Source organism: Vipera ursinii (genome assembly GCF_947247035.1).
Source record: "Vipera ursinii genome assembly, chromosome: 7".
Taxonomy (NCBI): domain Eukaryota; kingdom Metazoa; phylum Chordata; class Lepidosauria; order Squamata; family Viperidae; genus Vipera; species Vipera ursinii.
Window position 1 is genome coordinate 49,916,005 of NC_139521.1, and position 18,658 is coordinate 49,934,662.

General features: G+C 35.9%; 1 protein-coding gene across 4 annotated transcripts in view; it reads right to left on the bottom strand.

Annotated features, from left to right (window-relative positions):
- SLC10A7 (solute carrier family 10 member 7) overlaps window positions 1-18,658 on the bottom strand; it is a 153,297-nt gene that overhangs the window by 103,325 nt on the left and 31,314 nt on the right. For all 4 annotated transcript variants that reach the window (XR_014493062.1, XR_014493063.1, XM_083367790.1 and 1 more), the window contains exon 5: window positions 4,299-4,337. Coding sequence is in view for 2 of the 4 variants with exons in the window: in XM_083367790.1 (XP_083223916.1) it covers window positions 4,299-4,337 (39 nt within the window). In the remaining 2 variants the exon portion in view is untranslated. The remainder of the gene's footprint in view (window positions 1-4,298; window positions 4,338-18,658) is intronic.

Genomic DNA, 18,658 nt, shown 5'->3' on the forward strand with positions numbered 1-18,658 from the left:
GTTTTGACCATGAGGTCGAGATTGTGGATTGACTAATTTATGGATAACTTCATGGCTGCTGACTTGGATGCTTAAGTAGGGTATTTGAACATTAATGGAACCAAAAGATATTATAGGGCTGTAGTAAATACACAGAACTCAGTTATCAGTCTGAGATTTTCTGTAACAATTAACCTGGCAGTTATACATTAGATTTTATTTATAAGGATGTATAATAATATACTATTTTTTCTACTGGAAGAGGGCAAATAATCTTTTTTCCAGATGAGCAGGCAAATTATAGGTCTAGCCTACAATTCAGTAACTGTAAATCAGAATGCTTGAAATGTTAATGAAATATGGAAATGTAAAGATTTATACTTACTTAGGTTAAGGACTTAACCTTCATAGCCAACAAAAAGAACTTCTTGTAACAGTTTTCCAGATTACTGTTATTAATTTATAGTAGCTGTGCAATTTATATGTGCAATGGATGGATGTACTGTATCCATTTTATATGCTATTATAATTTTCAGTAATTCAAAATAATAACAAAATTAAAATTAGAATAATGCAATACATTCATATTTCACATCCATGCAATTTATAAAGGCAGATAGTACTAGTTATTATTTGCCATATACACTCTGGAACTCAATTTTCATTAGCTTCCAAAAGCTAGAGTTTGGCTTCAAGAAGGAGACTGTTCCAAAGTATAATGGCCCTTTTTTAACTTCCCTGTAATGGGGGACCATCAAAAGCTAGAGACTGTGCTCTGCACTGCTTAATCCTACAAGAGAATGATCTTGGCATCTAGGACTAAAACCATTTGGGGCTTTAAGGTAAGAACAGCAGGGCTCTCCCCTGCTATAATGGGATTATGATGTCTTTCGTTTGTTAAGATGAAGACTGCTGTCTATTAAATTAAATGTAGTTTTTCAGTGATCTTTAAAGGCAGCCCATGAAGAAAGCATAGCAGTAGTCTAGGCTACTTAACACTATGCCTTAACTCTAGGGAGTGTCACTACCATGGACCATGTGGATAAACTGCCCAACCACCCAACTTTGCTAAGTATCACTTAAGGATGGCCTCAACCTTCAGAAAATAAATAAAACTCAGCTCTTCTGGAAGGATTTTGGGGATTATGTGATATAAGAGTGCTCCTGAAGAAATGATGTTTCTAATAGTTGGGTTTGTTATATTATTTTATCATTATGTTGTTATATTGAATATTTAAACCTTGTTACTGTATTAAGTATTTGCTGCTACAGTCATTTTAATTGGAATAGCATATAAGCCTTGATAAATAAATAAACAAGAGCATGAATCTCTATTTTCAGGGCCTCCAACTTCAGATAGTGCCAAAATTAGTACAATAGTAGAAGCTAGGCAAACCTTCCTCTGTCACATCCTGCCTACTCAGCTTTAGCATGGGTCCAGGAATACCCTCGTTGCAAACCTTGTCCTTCGGGAAAGGTGTTATCCCACCCAGAGTTACACCCAAAGCACTCAGGGATCTTGTTTGAACAAGAGCAACTTATGTCTTATAGCAGTTGTCTGACTATAACAGGCTACATCTACTTGGTCAGGATCTCCATAGCATGTCCAGCTTTGCCTAGGGTGAATTGTATAGCTGTCTATAATCAGCATATTGTTCATATTTTACACTGAACCAATGGATTTCCATCAGTAATTTCATGTATGTGAAAAAGCAGGGGGAAGAATTAAATCATGGGTATTCCATAAGAAAGTTCTTAACAGATTGGCTTCTCCTCCCTATTACCACTGATTGAAACCACCCAGTAAGGAAGAAGTAGAACCACTGTACCATGATGCTCCAACCCCCAATCTTTTCAGGTAGTTCAATAATGATACTATGATTAACAGAAATATATTACTGCAACATCTAATAACATCAGAATAAATGTACTCATCTCACTTAAGACATGACAAGGCTCATGTATTAGAGCAGGGGTGTCAAACTGCCGGCCTGTGGGCCAGTTGCATCATGCAGAGGCCGCGCCCACCTCAGCTCTGGCAATGTGAAAAAAGTCGTGATATGTCATGACACGTCATGTGACACGGTGAGTTTGACACCTGTGTATTAGAGTGACCAATGCCATTTTCATTCTATATCTAAGCCTGAATGCAGAGTGAAAGGAGTCCAGATAAAACACTTCCTCTCCAGCTTTCTGTAGCTGACTCCTTGCTACATTCTCAATAAACTTCCCAGAGTTGGACACTGGACAATTCATATTTAAAACATACAGGTTCAGAGATGGCTTGCTGAGAAGAGGATCACCACTGTGATCTTCAACACAGGACATCATGCCTCTCTCCCTCAAAGAAATGTTTATCAGGATCACATGTCATTCTCCTAAAGGAGTGACAGGGGCATGAATTAAGCTTGAAGATGGCAGAGGTCATGCTAAGAAATATCCATTTCCCAAGTTGAAAGATAGTATTGCCAGATGTTATACCAAGCATTTATGACTCTACCAACAGAGAGTAAATAGAAGAGACTTCATCAGCAACATTTTGCATTAAGAATTGACATTTCCTGCCCATCATTCCCTAATACAGAAGAAGCAATCTTAAACAAAATCACCAAATAGAAGTGACACTATAAAACCACAGAAAAGCAGAGAAAATTCACTATTTCACTACTCTTACCACCATAGTATAGACTTAAATAATAAACCAGTTTAGTCTAATTTTGTGTTTCTCTATCACATTCCAGGTATTACTTCTGTCACTTCTTCTCTTGGAGAAACTAAGCGCTACTAAGCATCAGTCAAAGGAAGTAACTCAGCAGCAATTATTCCAAAGGCTTAAATTGCTTCCCAATTCCATTACCCTATCCAGGTGCTCAGTGGAACTACTACCAATAACTTGGGGAAATTACCAGCTGTTCTCTGAGATCCATTAGGTGTCTGGGAGGAACCCTTTTAACAGACCATTTCAAGCTTCAGTGTCTACTGATAGCCACAGTCTCATCTAGATCAAAAAGACAAAGGACCTAGCCTAATGTCCTCAATATTCAGATCAAACATCAACTCTTTAAAGAGAAAAAGGAAATCCAAAGTACATCTGCTTATCTGTACTAGGGACACATTCATAGTTGTAATAGAAGTCACACATACCTGAGTCCTCCCTGAATCTCCCTAAATGAATAGAAGCTGGAGGAACCCCCAAACAGCAAGAAGCTTAGGAAGGGGTCTTGTAAGGTATCTTGACCCCTTCACATACAGCCATTTATACTCCATTACTCCTAAAGCAATGATTCAGATTCTCACAGTAATTGCTACTCCATCTTCCCAGTCCTAGAAATAGTTCTTTTCTACACATGATATATCTGCAAAACCAGCCTTTGATGAACAGAAAACTAGCAATCCTGGGTATCCAAGTTAATTTACATCCTAAAGAAAATGAGAACAATTTAAAAATGCCAGATATTTTGAGTTAAAATTTTAACTTCAAGAACACCTCTTAATACAAGCGCATTTCTAATTATCAATCTTGTATAACATTCCTTAGAGCATTTTTGTACATTGATTTTAATCTATTAGTAAGCATTCATGATCTATAAAGAGCATTTTCATGCATCTTTATATTATGTATTTACTAATACTATTAATAAAAAAGATTTGGACTATAGCGGAGATAAACAATTTACATTATAAAAATATAACTTCATGCAAAAATATGCCCAGATATTTGATTTGTATAATGCACTAAATAAGGGAAATTATTACTGAGATTCCTTTTCTATGTTTTACAGTATATTGTGCTTGGAGATGCTAAAATATACGCTCAGAAATTATATTTTTTGAATGGCCCAGTTATTTTTACTCCTTCCATTAGTTTCCCTTGGGATGTAGAATAAGCTTGTTCTCTGGCAGCAAAATATGCTAATCATGTGACTTATCACCCAGTGAATTAGCATTGCTTCTCTCATCATCTGAGCCATATTCCTTTAAAAAAAACATGGCATCTTAATAGAAAATAATGACTGTGTGATAAACCTCATTAGAAAATCAATATATTGACACTAGCCTCCCAAATGTCTGAATAGTAATGGATTGTCTCCTCATTAAGAAGACTATTAACATGTACTTAAGCGTCATTAAATTATATTGATCAAAGATTATTCACGCACTAATTTTCTGGAAAGCTGTAGATACTGGAAAGAAATGTAAGCTTATGTATTTAAAAGAGAAGCATGATATATGATAATGGAAATTTAACTCAATATACAGTAATAGTTAAAAATGTACAGTAAGGTTTTGAAACAATATTGGAAGGTAATACTACTTACCAAAAAACTTCCAAAGGCTGAGTTAAATATAGCAGCTGCCTAAAAGAATGAAAGAAACATCAATAATAATCTTGCTATTTCATGTATAATACTGAACTTAATTTATATTTTCCAGTAAACTACTGCCATTTAAAACCATTGCAAATAGCCTATGAAAAGTCACATTTTGGATAATAGTTATTTTATTATTTATGTTTACAATTCGCATTTCACTTTTATACTCATTGGGCAACTTAAAAATCTATAAACGAAGTTGTTAAAAAAACATCAATTACCATGTTTATTCTTTACAAAATTCCTTGTAGAAAAAACACAGGTAGACTTATTTTTTAAAAGGAAGTCAGTAGAAAAATAATGTAATATGTAATTAATAGCATGATGCTTATCTGAACAGAATATATATTTAAGTATATTTTTAGTGTATTTCTAGTAGAATTTACATTTTTGCTACAAGCATTTAGCTGAATATATATTGCAGTAAAATTACAATTTATCTATGTGCTTTAATTCCAAAGGCCAGAAAGAATATAAGGAATCCAGCAAAAAGAAAGAAAGAAAGAAAAATAAATGACTCAACTGAGTTTGAAGAAATGTTTAGCTTACCTAAATATCCAAGAAATAATGTTGGGGAAAAGCATTCTGACAAACTAATAAATTCTGAGAAACAGAAAATGCTTAAATCTTGTAAAGCTTCAAGTTTACCATAAAAGAAGGAATTCTTCCATGGCATCCAGTCCGATGATGTAGAAATAAGTACAGCATAAAAAAGGGGGGGAGGGGCAGAGAAAAGAAAACGTGCCATTTAAATGGAAAACAGAAGCAGAATCAAAGTTACCACCAAGGACATCTTCCAGCCTAGGAGTAAAAGATTTTTGAAAGAGCTTGAAAGTTTGAACCCAGTCCAAAACACAGGCTAAGCTGAGTAGAACCTACTGCTCTATTATGAGAATGCAATGAAAATGAATGGCTAATGAGATGCTTGGCTCCAGAGCTTAGCTTTCTTATTCAAGTTCATAATTTATTCAAAGCTTTGATAATTTCATTAGAGTCATCCTTGGCTGGCCTTATCAATAAAAGATAGCCCTGGACCACAGGGCTCAGTGGCCCATACACAAGCAAGTACAGTCTTGTAATATTTTGTTTTGCTTTGCTTTCTTGTTTGCCTGCTTGCTAAACAGGACAATGGCATATGGCATTCCATGTTGTGGGGAGAGCTTCTGAATAGAAACAGCTAAATAAAGCATCACAGTTGACAGTTATAAAACTACAACAAAATATTTTCACACCTCCACTTTATCAGCATCTGCCTTTGAACACGAGGAGGAACCAGTCCAAATAATTATCTTTGCAACAATCAATAAACATGATATGGTTTAACGAGTCAGAATGTAACATTAGGATTTCAACTTGCAATTCCACACCTTGATAAACCTTGAGGAAATAATCTATGACATATGAAGCAATGTGGTTTAAGTTAAGTTCAGGTATCTGAAAAATCACCTGTACTTACAGGACTGTTACAGGACTATTCTTCTAATCATCTCCCAAGATCTCTTCTAGCATCCTCCTGGTTTGAAGGGCACATTACAGTACTTATAGAATGGATTCATGAATTCTATCTGTATTCAAATGGTCATCCCTGACATTATGAGGGGAAGGATATGGGCTAAACATGAATTGATGACTGAATGTTATGACTGAATTTCTTAAAATATGGACCAAATGAAGAGGCCCTTGAGAGCAAAATTTCTTGGGTGCATTACAGACCTAGAGGTATTCGATACCATGTTATATTTTAGGCACTCAACATTTTCTTTCCTGAACATTTAATGGATAGTGTTTTCTTAGTTATATATTATATATAATGATTTTTTTTGAAGGGGCTTATTTTTTTGTTTGGGTAGCTTAAAGATAGAAAGAAATACAACAGTTAACCACTGAACAACAGCTATTTCTGGCTATATTGTATATATTTCACAAAAAACGTAGCTTGTAGTCTATTACTGTATTTTTTGCTATTTTCTTTCAGACCATTCAATGAATGATAGCCAAATACGTCTTCCTAAGGAGAATGCTCGTTAGCTTGGGACCTACAATAAGTAGGCCTTCTCCAGCATAGCAGACAGATCAGCAGCATCAGTCACAGCTGGAGAATCTTAAAGAGAGCCTCTCTTGTTAACCTAAGTCACAAAGCAGGTTTGTAACAAGTACTATGCCTTATAAGGCCCAAATCTTAAAACATTTAAGATTTCAAATCAGATGGATTAGAAAAACTCTGATATTACTTGGTGTTCTTCTTTTCTTTATCCTTAGCAGAGTTTTGGTTTTATTCCACACCATTTTCCCTGGGAAACATGGTCAAATGAAATGCACAGAATAAAGTCTCCCAAACCACTGGCAAGTGATAAGGAAAGAGAAAATTGGGAACAGCTAAAATAACTATTTTAAAAAACCATTTCTGAATCCTCATGTTGTGTACTTGAGCAATTACAACAGGCAGAAGTAACTGAAGGCTCATCCCACTTCTCTGGCTTTTGATTGCACACAAACAAAACCAAATCCTGGCTTAGAACTAACAGACTTGTAGCAAATAATTTAATAATGCAAATTGGCATAATATTTACCTATCACTTTGGGAAGAAAAGTACAGAATTATAATTCTTCTCTGGAATATTTAAAAATCAATACTGTTAATTTTTCAGTGGTCAATACAAGTCATGAGTTAATGTTTTCATTTGATTGAAAATACTATGTAGGGTAACCTTTACCTTTTTTCCCCTAATACATGCTTAAAAATGTTCCTGAAATTAATTCTTTCTTAGGTTAAGCATATGCACTACATAGATACTAATTCTAGCAATAAGATAAAAATGCCACAATTATAAAAATTAACTCTAGATATAAAATTTAATACTAGACATAAAATTAGTGCAGGTTCGCATCCCACCAGGCTCAAGGTTGACTCAGCCTTCCATCCTTTCGAGGTAGGTAAAATGAGGACCCAGATTGTTGGGGGCAATTAAGCTGACTTTGTAATAATGCCGCTTGGTGGGTGTGTGAAAGCCCTAATAAGCAGGCATATACATAGAATGAAGGCTACTGCTAAGCTTGTAAGCCGCCCTGAGTCTTCGGAGAAGGGCGGGACACAAATGGAATTAAAATAAAAAAAATAAAAAATAAAAGGGTAGATAATTAGTAGCACAAAATTCAAAGAAATGTATATTGACCAAAAAGAAATGACTATAAGCAATATGGACTGCAATCCTGTAATATGCCTACTTAGTTTTTGACTATCTGAATATTCTGACTATCATAAAATTGCAGTTACTGTTATTTATCACTACTCTCTCTGGTTTAGGCATGGGATAAATGCATTGTATGCATTAACTTAACATAACAAAATAGTACAAATATTTGTGGCACATAGATGTTTACATCTTACAGCTTGAAACCATACTGGGTGGCCACTACCTTGGAAGCATATGAATGCAAGATGCTTTTAGTGTTAGCCATAGGTAAAATCTACTACATATTATAATGTGAAGAAGTCTAAAAACTATGCTTGCCTTATTTAGCTTGTGAAAAATCTTGTTTTGGAATAAAAAGGATTATTATCTCAGTTAAATGTTAACTGCAATTTTTAGGAAGCGGGTGTTTGGTCTGCAGAGCACATACCTTAGAGGCTGCAAAAATAGTGGTGATTGGTTAAAAAGCAGTGTATTTTATTTCAGTTGCCACTCATCACTATTTGTTTGACTCCAGGCTGAAAAAGAATATATATTCAAGTTATTGGCTGCAGATGCTAAATTGAATCAGGTGTCCTTTCCTCTTAAGAAAATTAAGTTTCTTTTGTGCACGAATGTTTTAATGAGAACAGAGCTTGCCGACATTGACAAATGGAAGGACACCAGAGAGAGCATGCAAGCAGGACAATATGTGCATTTTACATTCTTGCAGCCTATTTTTCACTGACTATCCTGAATGACTTCACCATTTCTTAAGGGACCTATTAATCTCAAATTTAGTTATTACACAACATTTATTTGAACATATATTCTGGGGATGATGACAGTTAATAAAGCCTTTTTTTTACGAGCAGTATTTTTACATATTGTTCCAGCCATAACTCCCCTCTCATTCTTCTGCATTGATGGAACACTCAAGTTGTGATGTAGCTTTATTTAAGAGAGACAGAGAGAAAGTATCTATATTCAGATGCTGTTTTAAGCATGCAGGGACCCTTAAATAACTGTAAATGGATATTAAAAATACTATTTCAGGATAGCAAAATCAAAATGTGTGAACTGTTCTACAGGTAACTATGGTCCCTTGAAGTAAAAACCATTCTCATTTCCTCCCCACAAAAGTCTTGCGGTTTTTAAAACTTCATTATTTGTAATAAAACTGTAAAGTCCAGCTTCTATTTTATAATGAACATAGAAAATTTAGTAATATCTAGCTCTGGGTATAGAGTATCACATTGTACAGCTCATTTATTTTTCCAATAAACAGAACTGGATGACGCTTAGGCCTACTGTATGTTTACTTGATAATCCTATTATTGATTTGTACTCATTCTTCCTCTCTTTCACCCATCTAGCAATTACATAATTTATTAAAGCATATTCTAAGGCAAAAATAATAGTTTTCATAGTAAAATTTCATTCTTTTTTTTCAAAATAAAATTCAAAAGAAGTGTAACAAGTTTTACTACAGCCAGACAATAGAAAAAGTTTAGTTTTCTCTCATTTGTAAGAAGCTACTTGAATAGAAGTAGTCCTCAAAAGGCAACTAGACTTTCTTGGGTTTTTTCCTTGAAAATGTTTCATTTCTCATCCAAGAAGCTTCTTCAGTTCCTGAACTGACAAAGCTTCTTTGATGAGAAGCAAAACAAAAATCACCTTCTCGCCTGGATGACTGAGAATCTCCACAGACAATAGTCCTCAACTTGCAACCATTTGTTTAGTGACCATTTGAAATTAAAATGGCACTGAAAAAAGTGACTTCTCTTTTTCACACTTGACTGCTGCAGCATCTCTGTGCTCATGTGATCAAAACGCAGGTGCTTGGCAAGTGGCATGTATTTATGAAAGGTGCTGTGCCTCAAGATCACATGATCACCATTTGTAACTTTCCCAGCTGGTTTCCAACAAACAAAGTCAATGGGGAAGCCAGATTCACTTAACAACTACATGATTAATTTAACAACTGCAGTGATTTGCTTAACAACTGTGGCAAAAAAGGCATAAAATGGTGCACAACTCCCTTAACAATTGCCTTGTTTGGTAACATAATTTTGGGGCTCTGTTGTGGTCAAAAGTCAATGGATAATTGTACTGGCCAGTGACAGTCTCCATTGTAGGGAGAAAGGAGATTTAAGTTCATAATTCATTGCAGCTTTCTCCAACCAAATCTGTTGGATATACAGTATATACTGACTAGGAATTTCTGAAGTTCCTGTCTAATACATGTGCTGTGTACTGGACTAAAGCTGCCAGAATTTAAATTAAATTGAAACAATTTATTTTGTATTTTAAATCCATGAATTAAAAATTAGCCATTGAACCTGACTAATCAATAAGATTATCATAATGTCTATATATCTATTTAATCTATGGGATGCAGCATTTACAAATATGATTTCTGCACCTATTATAAATGCAGTTATTTACATTTACAAATATCTATAATCTGGGTAATCTTTACAAGTAATCTGCTATAGACTACAGCAAGAATAGAATCTGTGTAGAATGCATCTTTAGCAGAATCTTATAATTACCGTAAGTCTACCAAATTTACTATCCACTTGGGGGTTTGTAGAGGACAGATAGAACCACATTTCTATATAGAATGAGAAGGACACAATTACCTCCTTTAATATCCTTTTGGTAAGCAGCAAAAGAAGGAATGAGTATATTACATCCTTTTTCTGCCAACTCACTTATCTGACTGATTTCAGCTCCTGGTTATCTACTGTTATTAAGCTAGTGTTTAAACACATCATTGTTGGCAGTTGGCACTGTATTCAAAATACTGATGTTCACTTCAAACGTTCTAAAGGATCCAGAATGCTATTGAGATTCTATCTCATATATAAACAGATAACAATTATAGTGGGCATTTTCTGTGAACACTTAGGTCTATAGCCCGCTGTTCAAGCAAAAGCCCAAGATAATTTTATACTGTTGGAAACAATTACAATTATATCAGAATTAGTTTTAGGTATACTCTGTCTTTAGTTGTTGTTCTACCTTATCATGATGAAAAAAGTATATTCGTAAGTTATTATGAAAAGAACAAATGAAAAGTAACACTTTCAAATATAATGGAAGCATAGAATGGACTACAATGATCTTATTCAGTTAAACTGGTAATCTGTTTGACTATTACATTTCAAAATTGTAGCTGATTCAAGAAATGATGACTATTATTTAAAATTAGGTCATTCCATCATAGTTTGTCAGTCTATATTAGCTGTATCAATTTCAGACTAATCCCAGGTACAATTTAAAGTGCTGATTTTCATTTTTAAAACCTTAACCTGTGAATACATTATCTGAAAGACTGGTTTCCCTTGTAAGAGTATGTACAGAAGCCTTATTCTGTATCTATTCAGTGAAAATGGGCTGGCATTGCCATGAAGGTGATCTTCCTAGAGGTAGTACTCAAGTTAAAGAAAAATTTCTATACAGATGCTCATTGGTATCTTGTCTATAAATATTGTGGCATCAGTGAAGTTCTTTACATTAATACCTTTTGTCATTTAGACAATTGAGTTCTGCTCTTTTTTGTACGATTTAACTTTGGTGTTTTGCCTTTATAAGAGGGAATTTTTCCATGCTGCTTATTATTGTTTGCTGAATTATAGTACTGTTCATATTTTCCACATTATTAATATTTTGTTGTATCTATAAACCACATTATATTTGCTATATGTCCAAAACAAACAAACAATATCAAACAATGCATTTTCCCACCAACTAAATTTGTCTCAAGCACATAGTTTCTATTATTGTAATCCATTGTTAATGCCCATGTTTTTCTAAAAACAGCGGCAACCAATTCCTCTAGTATTTTATTACTTCAGGAAGACCAGTAACCTGTAAGTGATGGCTTCAGAAAAGAATTCACTTTTATAGCTATGTCTACAGAAAGCAGACAATAGTATTGTCTTATACAAGGTAAATACATAATAAGGGACGATTACATCAGTACCGTATTTTCCGGCGTATAAGACAACCCGGCGTATAAGACGACCCCCGACTTTTAAGAAGATTTTCAAGGTTTTTCATCTTATACGCTGGAAAATACTTACATGCCCTGCCCTCCCTGTCCGTCGCAGAGGAGGCGAAGGCCCGACTGGCCCCGCCGGCCTTCTCGCTGCTCCCGTGCTTCTGCCAGCCCTCGAGGCGCAGCGTTTCCCGGACAGCAGGCAGTGCCGGAGGGTAGCCGCCACCCCGCCACAGCCGGCGCCCCTCCTGCTTCCCCCCCAGGCCTTGAAGTTAAACTTCTCCCATTGGGCGCAGGGCAGGGCAGCTCCGCCCGCAGCCTCTTTTTTAGAACTCGTGCCGCTTCCCTCTCACCGTCGGCCGAGGCGCGCTCGGCCCGGGCTCCCAGTCCCTCTTCCTGGCTGGCTTCCCGCCCTGCCCCTCATGGAGCTGGACTGTGCGTGCAGCCTCTCGGTGTGGCTGCTTTTCCTGGGCAGTCTGGCGGTGCGGCTCCTGCGCTCGGACCTGTTGCTGAGCCAGCGGCTGCTGCTGCGTGTGGGGCTGCTGGCCGTCCTGCAGGCGCTGGGCCAGGCTGTCCTGCCGCTGCCCCTCAGCGCCGTGCTCACGGCGGCTGCCTGCTGGCTCGTCTCGGCCAGCACCGCCCGACGGAAGCGCATCCCCGCAGGGGGGAGAGCGGTGCTGGTGACAGGTGAGTCTGGCGGGCGCGAGGCTCTCCCCTCGGGCCAAGAGCCGACGGGCAGCACCGCCTTCGCGTGGGGAGAGCCGCCCGACGCTCCTGCCCAGCCGTGTCCCGGAGCTGCGCTGGAGATAGCTCGGTTGCGTGGGGCGGCCCGGCTTTGCAAGAATGGGGACGCTCGACTGATTTGTGTTTTTTTTCCGGCGTATAAGACGACCCCCCAACTTTTGAGAAGATTTTCATGGGTTAAAAAGTCATCTTATACGCCGGAAAATACAGTATCTTTGTACCACCAGCCATTCTGCAGACTTATGATCTGCTACAATCTAACATAAATTTAATAAAAATATAAGTCTTTAGATCCTGACAATAGCATCCTGACAAGGAATGAACTTTTACACCATTATTATTGCAAGATGAATGTATTATTCACATGGGTCATCTGACTGACCTTTATCCAATAGTAATCAAATAAGTGAAAATGAACTAGTTGTTAATTATTTGTGATATTCCCCCTCTGCAAATGCTATTTTCCAAGTCTTCCCCCAAATTCAAGTTAACATCCTTTGTGCAAAATGGTGCATATAGTTTCTTATGCAGAGATGCATCCTGTTGCTATACAATGCAAATGGAGACTGTCACTAATCCAGAACTTTATATGATTTTCCTTTGTTCCTTACTTAGCCTGGAAGGACAGTGTAAGATGTGTCCTTTCTGTGATTTATCCAATGTATGGGTGTATGTGGGTGTTTTGTAAGGTATAAAATCTATTCACTTTTTAAATAATTACATTTCATATTCCTCCATCTATATATAGGTTCTCTTTCTCTTCCAAGAAAACTGCAGATAGAGGATGCATTAGATAAAAGGCATAGGGAATTCATAAATTTTCTCTGAGAATAGATCCAGATGATAGCATCATCATGGAGGATCTAAGAATAAGAGGAAGGCTTACACCCAACAAGCAAAGAATCAAATTCAAACCTAAAGTGTTATTTCTTAAAATCTCTTACTAGAGGATTTTCTATCATCCTCCAACTTCAGCTTCTCCTTCCCCCAGTCAATATCATTCAACAAAATTCTTTTTGGTTAGGAATAACTGCAAGATTAAATGCCAGTTCCAATCTTCCTATATAGAATGTTACATCTGGGAAGGACCTTATATTTTAAGACAATGAGGATTTATCTTTCTATTCAATAGGCATATTTGTTATTATTTGTTATTACCTTGGTTGCCATGAAAGCTTGCCTACTCATAAAATGGCTAGCAAATTGCATGCAGCCACTTTCAAAACATTTACTCCTGGGATGCAGAGTAGGGGAGCAAAGTCCCAAACAGACCATTGGGCTATACCCACCCATCATTTTTATTTCCTATGTACTCTATGTGGAGCAAAGAGACATCTTGTAAATAAAAAGTGACATGATATATAATGCTATATTCTAATTTAATCTTTTTTTAATCTAAACAATCTCAGAAGAAATAGTTTGTATAAAGGACATTGCCCCTGGTCACCACATAGTCTATTCTAAAAACCTTTGAATTAGATTTTATTCAATTTTGTTTCTCTACATGTCTTGTTCTTCAGAATGTTACTTCTACCTCACACATATTATTCTTTAATTTTCCATATTCCTTTTAATATTGAATTATGCTATATGTGTGTATGCTTGGAGGGAAGGCTTTATTCATAGCTTAAAGTTACTAGGCGTCTTATTTACTACTGTTGCTTTAAAATAAACTAAAGTTCAGATAATCATTGAATTAATTTTATAAAATCTTTATATAACAAATAATTAAAATATAATATTACAACATAAAATTAAAAACATGGGGTCAAAAGCAGTGAAACATCACATAAACAATGTCAAAGTTATGTTCACTATAGTAATTTTGCAAACATATTCATTTTGTGCTACAAATAACGGTATCAGTTAAATCATTATAGAGAAGGCATTCTACATATACGGTGCCACCAATAAAAAAGAGAAATGTTCTATATTCTTTAAGAAATTGAAATACCAAAATTATTTTGTGAAATACATTCTAAGAAATAAAAATATTTTTTATTATTTAGAATACCCTGAAGATTATGTTTAAACCTTGGAATTCCTGTTTGTTAAAATAAATAGTATTAAAACTAATTTTCAAGTATAAAAAATACAATTAAAAAACAAATAATATATACAGTTAAATCTCCTTGCACAATTGTATTACTAACCAAGTGTAATTACAAGCATAATTCATCATATAGCTATAGGACTGACCCTTTTCAAGAGATCTGCAGGTGTTCTTGAAAAAGCAACATGAAGCAATAACCGCTATATATGGTAGCATAATTGCATATGTAATTTTATTTGAAAAACTGATGACACCACTATCCCTCTGACTGATGGAAGATTCTAGGGTAATCTATCTGCTGCTTGCATTAAGTCACATAAACTAATGATTTACACTGCATGTCTCCTCAAAATCAAACGCCACTGAATTCAATGGTACTTACTCCCACATATGTAAATAAGAATTAGTATGCTGTCTTACTTTCTTAGGCACAGAAGGAATGTGGGCTCCGAATGGATTTGTGTGTGAAAAGAAAAGGGATGTATGTGAGAGGGAGACAAGACTACAATATTTCTGATCATAGACGAACTCAATTGCTGGGTTATTTTCAAAATCTAACTTTTAACATGCACAGTTGCAGGCAGTAAAAGGTTACTCAATAATGAATAAAAGACAGCCCCAAACCACTAGCTATGAAACTATCTGAAATTTTAATTTATGACTCAGTTTTGCTCACTACCAAAGGCTTATTAGCTTAGGAGGCTAGGCAATAGCTGTCATACCAGAACAAATGGTTTGTCACTTTATGATTTAATAGAAGAGGCCCCTGAACAGCAATGCCTAAGTAACTGCCAACATGTGACTCTCCTCTAGTCAAGCACTTTATATCTCCAAGTGACTTTTCCTCTCTGTCTTTTAAATTACCTTAGAAGGTATTCTCTAATGGATACAGAACAATAAGCAGCCTTCCAAACAAGATGTTTCATTTAAAGCTAAAAATGTCTTAGATTTTAAGCTGTGATGAAGCACGTCAAGGTCCTGGCCCTGGGTCCACCTCATGGCAAATAATCTATAACATGATTAGAGGCCTGGATATATCAATGTCCCACCCACCCCCAATCTCAAACAATATCATTTTCTAAATGAAACAAAAAGATGACTTAAATAGTGCTCTTTTAAATATCTCTGGAATGTTTTATGACCACAAACGTGTTTCTGCAGATGACGTATTCTACTATTTTAAGTTTAGAAGCATTGGTGTAGGACAAAAGAGCATTACTTACTCATTGTAAGAAGAGAAATCAGAGCAGTAAGCACTTACAACTGAGTACTTCATTGGTTATTTACATGTTTCATCAGAAAAACCCCCAAAATGGGTGGGTGATGAGAATTGGGGAAAAGAAATAGAGGGGATAATGAGGAGTACCTTTCTACAACATAGATATCTTATGATTGATCACTTCTACATGATGGCTTTCCTTCTGGTGTAAAGGTAAGAACTACTTCAACGATAGCTTGGAGGTTATAAGCTTATAAGCATACTCATGACATGGTCTCAAAATTCCAAAAGTACCCACCAGTTCCAAGGTTGCCTGCTCTAGGTGTAGTTCTATAAACTATGCCTTCTACAATTAGATGGTACTTTCAAGTATAATAGTTCCCCTTTGAGTTGGCTTAATCTTAGTCGCAGCAATTCTTGGGCCATACACACTAAAGAAATGGTATGGGTTAGTATCTATTATGATTAATAGAATAACAAATTTAATTTGCAGTCAAAGCATTGCTAAAGATAGACTGTAATCCTACCCCTCATTTTGCAAATATGTGTCATTTTATTTAAAGGAAATAACTTTGAAATGTAGACTTCAACAAAACATGGAAATACAGCTGTCAAATGTACAGTCTGGATTCAGAAATACAGGGGCAGCTGAGATAAAAGGACTTAACTCAAAATGCATAATGGAAAAGCTAAGCAAGTTCCATAAAGATGTCTATTTTTGCTTTATTGATTGTACTAAAGATTTTATCAATATAGTCTACAATGAATTATGGACAGACCTCAACATTTAATGTTTAACATCTACATAAAGTCACTGGGTTAGATCATCTGATAGCACAAAATCAGGTAGCATCAATATGCTATCATATTACAATCTTGGCCAGAAAAGCAATGTAGTGATCCTGACCTAGTTCCTGAAAACTGCATTTGGGGGAAAAGGCTCAGAACTAATTTCATGAAGATGGAGTGACTAAGGATTTAAAACCAACATATTTTTGGAATACGTTATCTTTAACTCTGGATAAAACTAATCTCCTCTAATCATAGCTCAAAATATGTGAGTGCTCTTGAATTAATAGGTTATGGATAAGAAGTCACGGCCAAGAGAACTTTGTACAATTGCAACAGATATGTTGGATTTGCTCATGATCACTCACATCCATACCACCTTGTGGTTAGATAATTGCAATTATTTAGGAACATTGAAAAGTTACAGCTAGTTTAGTATACAGTGGTTTAGGTAATCACGGGCACATTTGTGTTTATTCATACAGAACTACTTCTGTAGCAACAACGTATCAATTAATTAATTTCAAATGCAATTAAGGTGCTAGTTTTCACTTTAACACTCTTATATATTTAGGGCCTTTGTTTTCAGTGAGACAACCTACTCCAGACTGAATCAAATTAACCACTGAATTCAGGAAAGAAAGTTTGCTGTGAGTCTCTCCACAAAAGGAATGTCATCTACACAGAGATCCCACCATAAAGACTTCTTAATAATGCCTTCATATTCTGGAGGAGCCTGTCATGAAAGATATCTGGATATCCTCCTCCTTTATCACCTTTTGTAAAGTTGTAAAATGTGGCATTGTCTAAGGATGTTGGAGGATTAGATGGGAAATCATACTATCACTGAAATGCAGGCACACTGACAAGATGTAATAGTTGGAGGTTTTTTTGTTCTTGTTTTTAATCCTATTTATTTGATTGCTGTAACTACTTAGAATCTCAGAGTGAAATGGCATATAAAAACACAGTAAACAAAAAAGTAAATACAGTATAGGAGTACCAAATCATCTTATCCACCTGTTCAAAACATACAGTTTTCAAATATATTATAATAAGTTATCAGATCATAAGGAAAAATAATTCAAAATTAGGAAAGAAGTGTTGGAATATTGTACATTATAATCTTATTTAAATTATATACAGAATATCATGAGAAAAAACTGGACTATAAGAAACAAATTAGAATTAAAATTTCTTAGAAAAACATCAACTTCAGATATACACTTTGAGGAATGAAAATAAAGAAGATTTAAGGAATCTCTTCTTTAAAGTGAAAGAATGTGCTCAGTTTAAAAAAAAGAACCTTGAGATTGTGTCAAAAGACAATATCATCCAAGTGCATAAATGTATTCTAGTCTCCTCCTGGACTTGCAGCTGCTACTTGAAGAGGAGGTGAGAATTGTGGTCAGGAAGGCCTTTGCACAACTTCATCTGATGCACCAGTTGCACCCTTTCCTGGATCAGGAGGCCTTTCAGACTGTCACTCATGCCCTAGTTACCTCATAGCTCAACTACTGCAACATACTTTACTTGGGGTTATCTTTGAAGATCACCTGGAAGCTTCAACTGGTATGAAATGCATAGGTATGAGCACTGAGAAGCATGCTTTGGTATGCACATGTAATATCTCTGTTTCATGAGCTGCACTGATTGCCAGTTTGCTTTCAGGTGCGATTCAAGGTCTGGTCATTATCTACAAAGCCCTACATGGCATAGGGCCCAGCTATTTGAGGGAGAATCTATCTTCCTTTGTATCTGCCTGACCAGTTCAGCCTTCTAGCATTGGCATGCTCCAAATCATTATCATTATTAGGACCCCAGAAATATGCCTTCTCTTTAGTAGTACCTTATTCTGGAATATGATTCTGCCTGACGGCCCTAATCTATGGTTGAAAACTGACTTTTCACCCAGACCTTTGACAAGGGAGAGTGAGACTCCTTGCTTCATTCATTCCAGTCTATTGTTATTGTCATCTCTTATCAGTTTTATTGTAATTTCCCTGTTTGATTGTTGTTAGATACCCAGAATCATTGCCATGTGGAAGGCATACATAAAGGTGGTTGATTGATTAACAACAGATCCCACTTCCCTCCCACACACCTTGCCCCCCATTTCTGTAACTGAATTGCAGCATTTTCTGGTATTTATGTTTTGTGTCTGTGTGTGTGTGTGTGTGTGTGTGTGTGTTTGTGTGTGTGTGCGTGTGTGTGTGTGTGTGTGTGATTATAAGCTGTCCAGAGTTAGCCTATGGTAAGATGAACGGTCCGTATATTTATAAATAATAAGCACATGTAATAGTAATAATAATAATAATAATAATA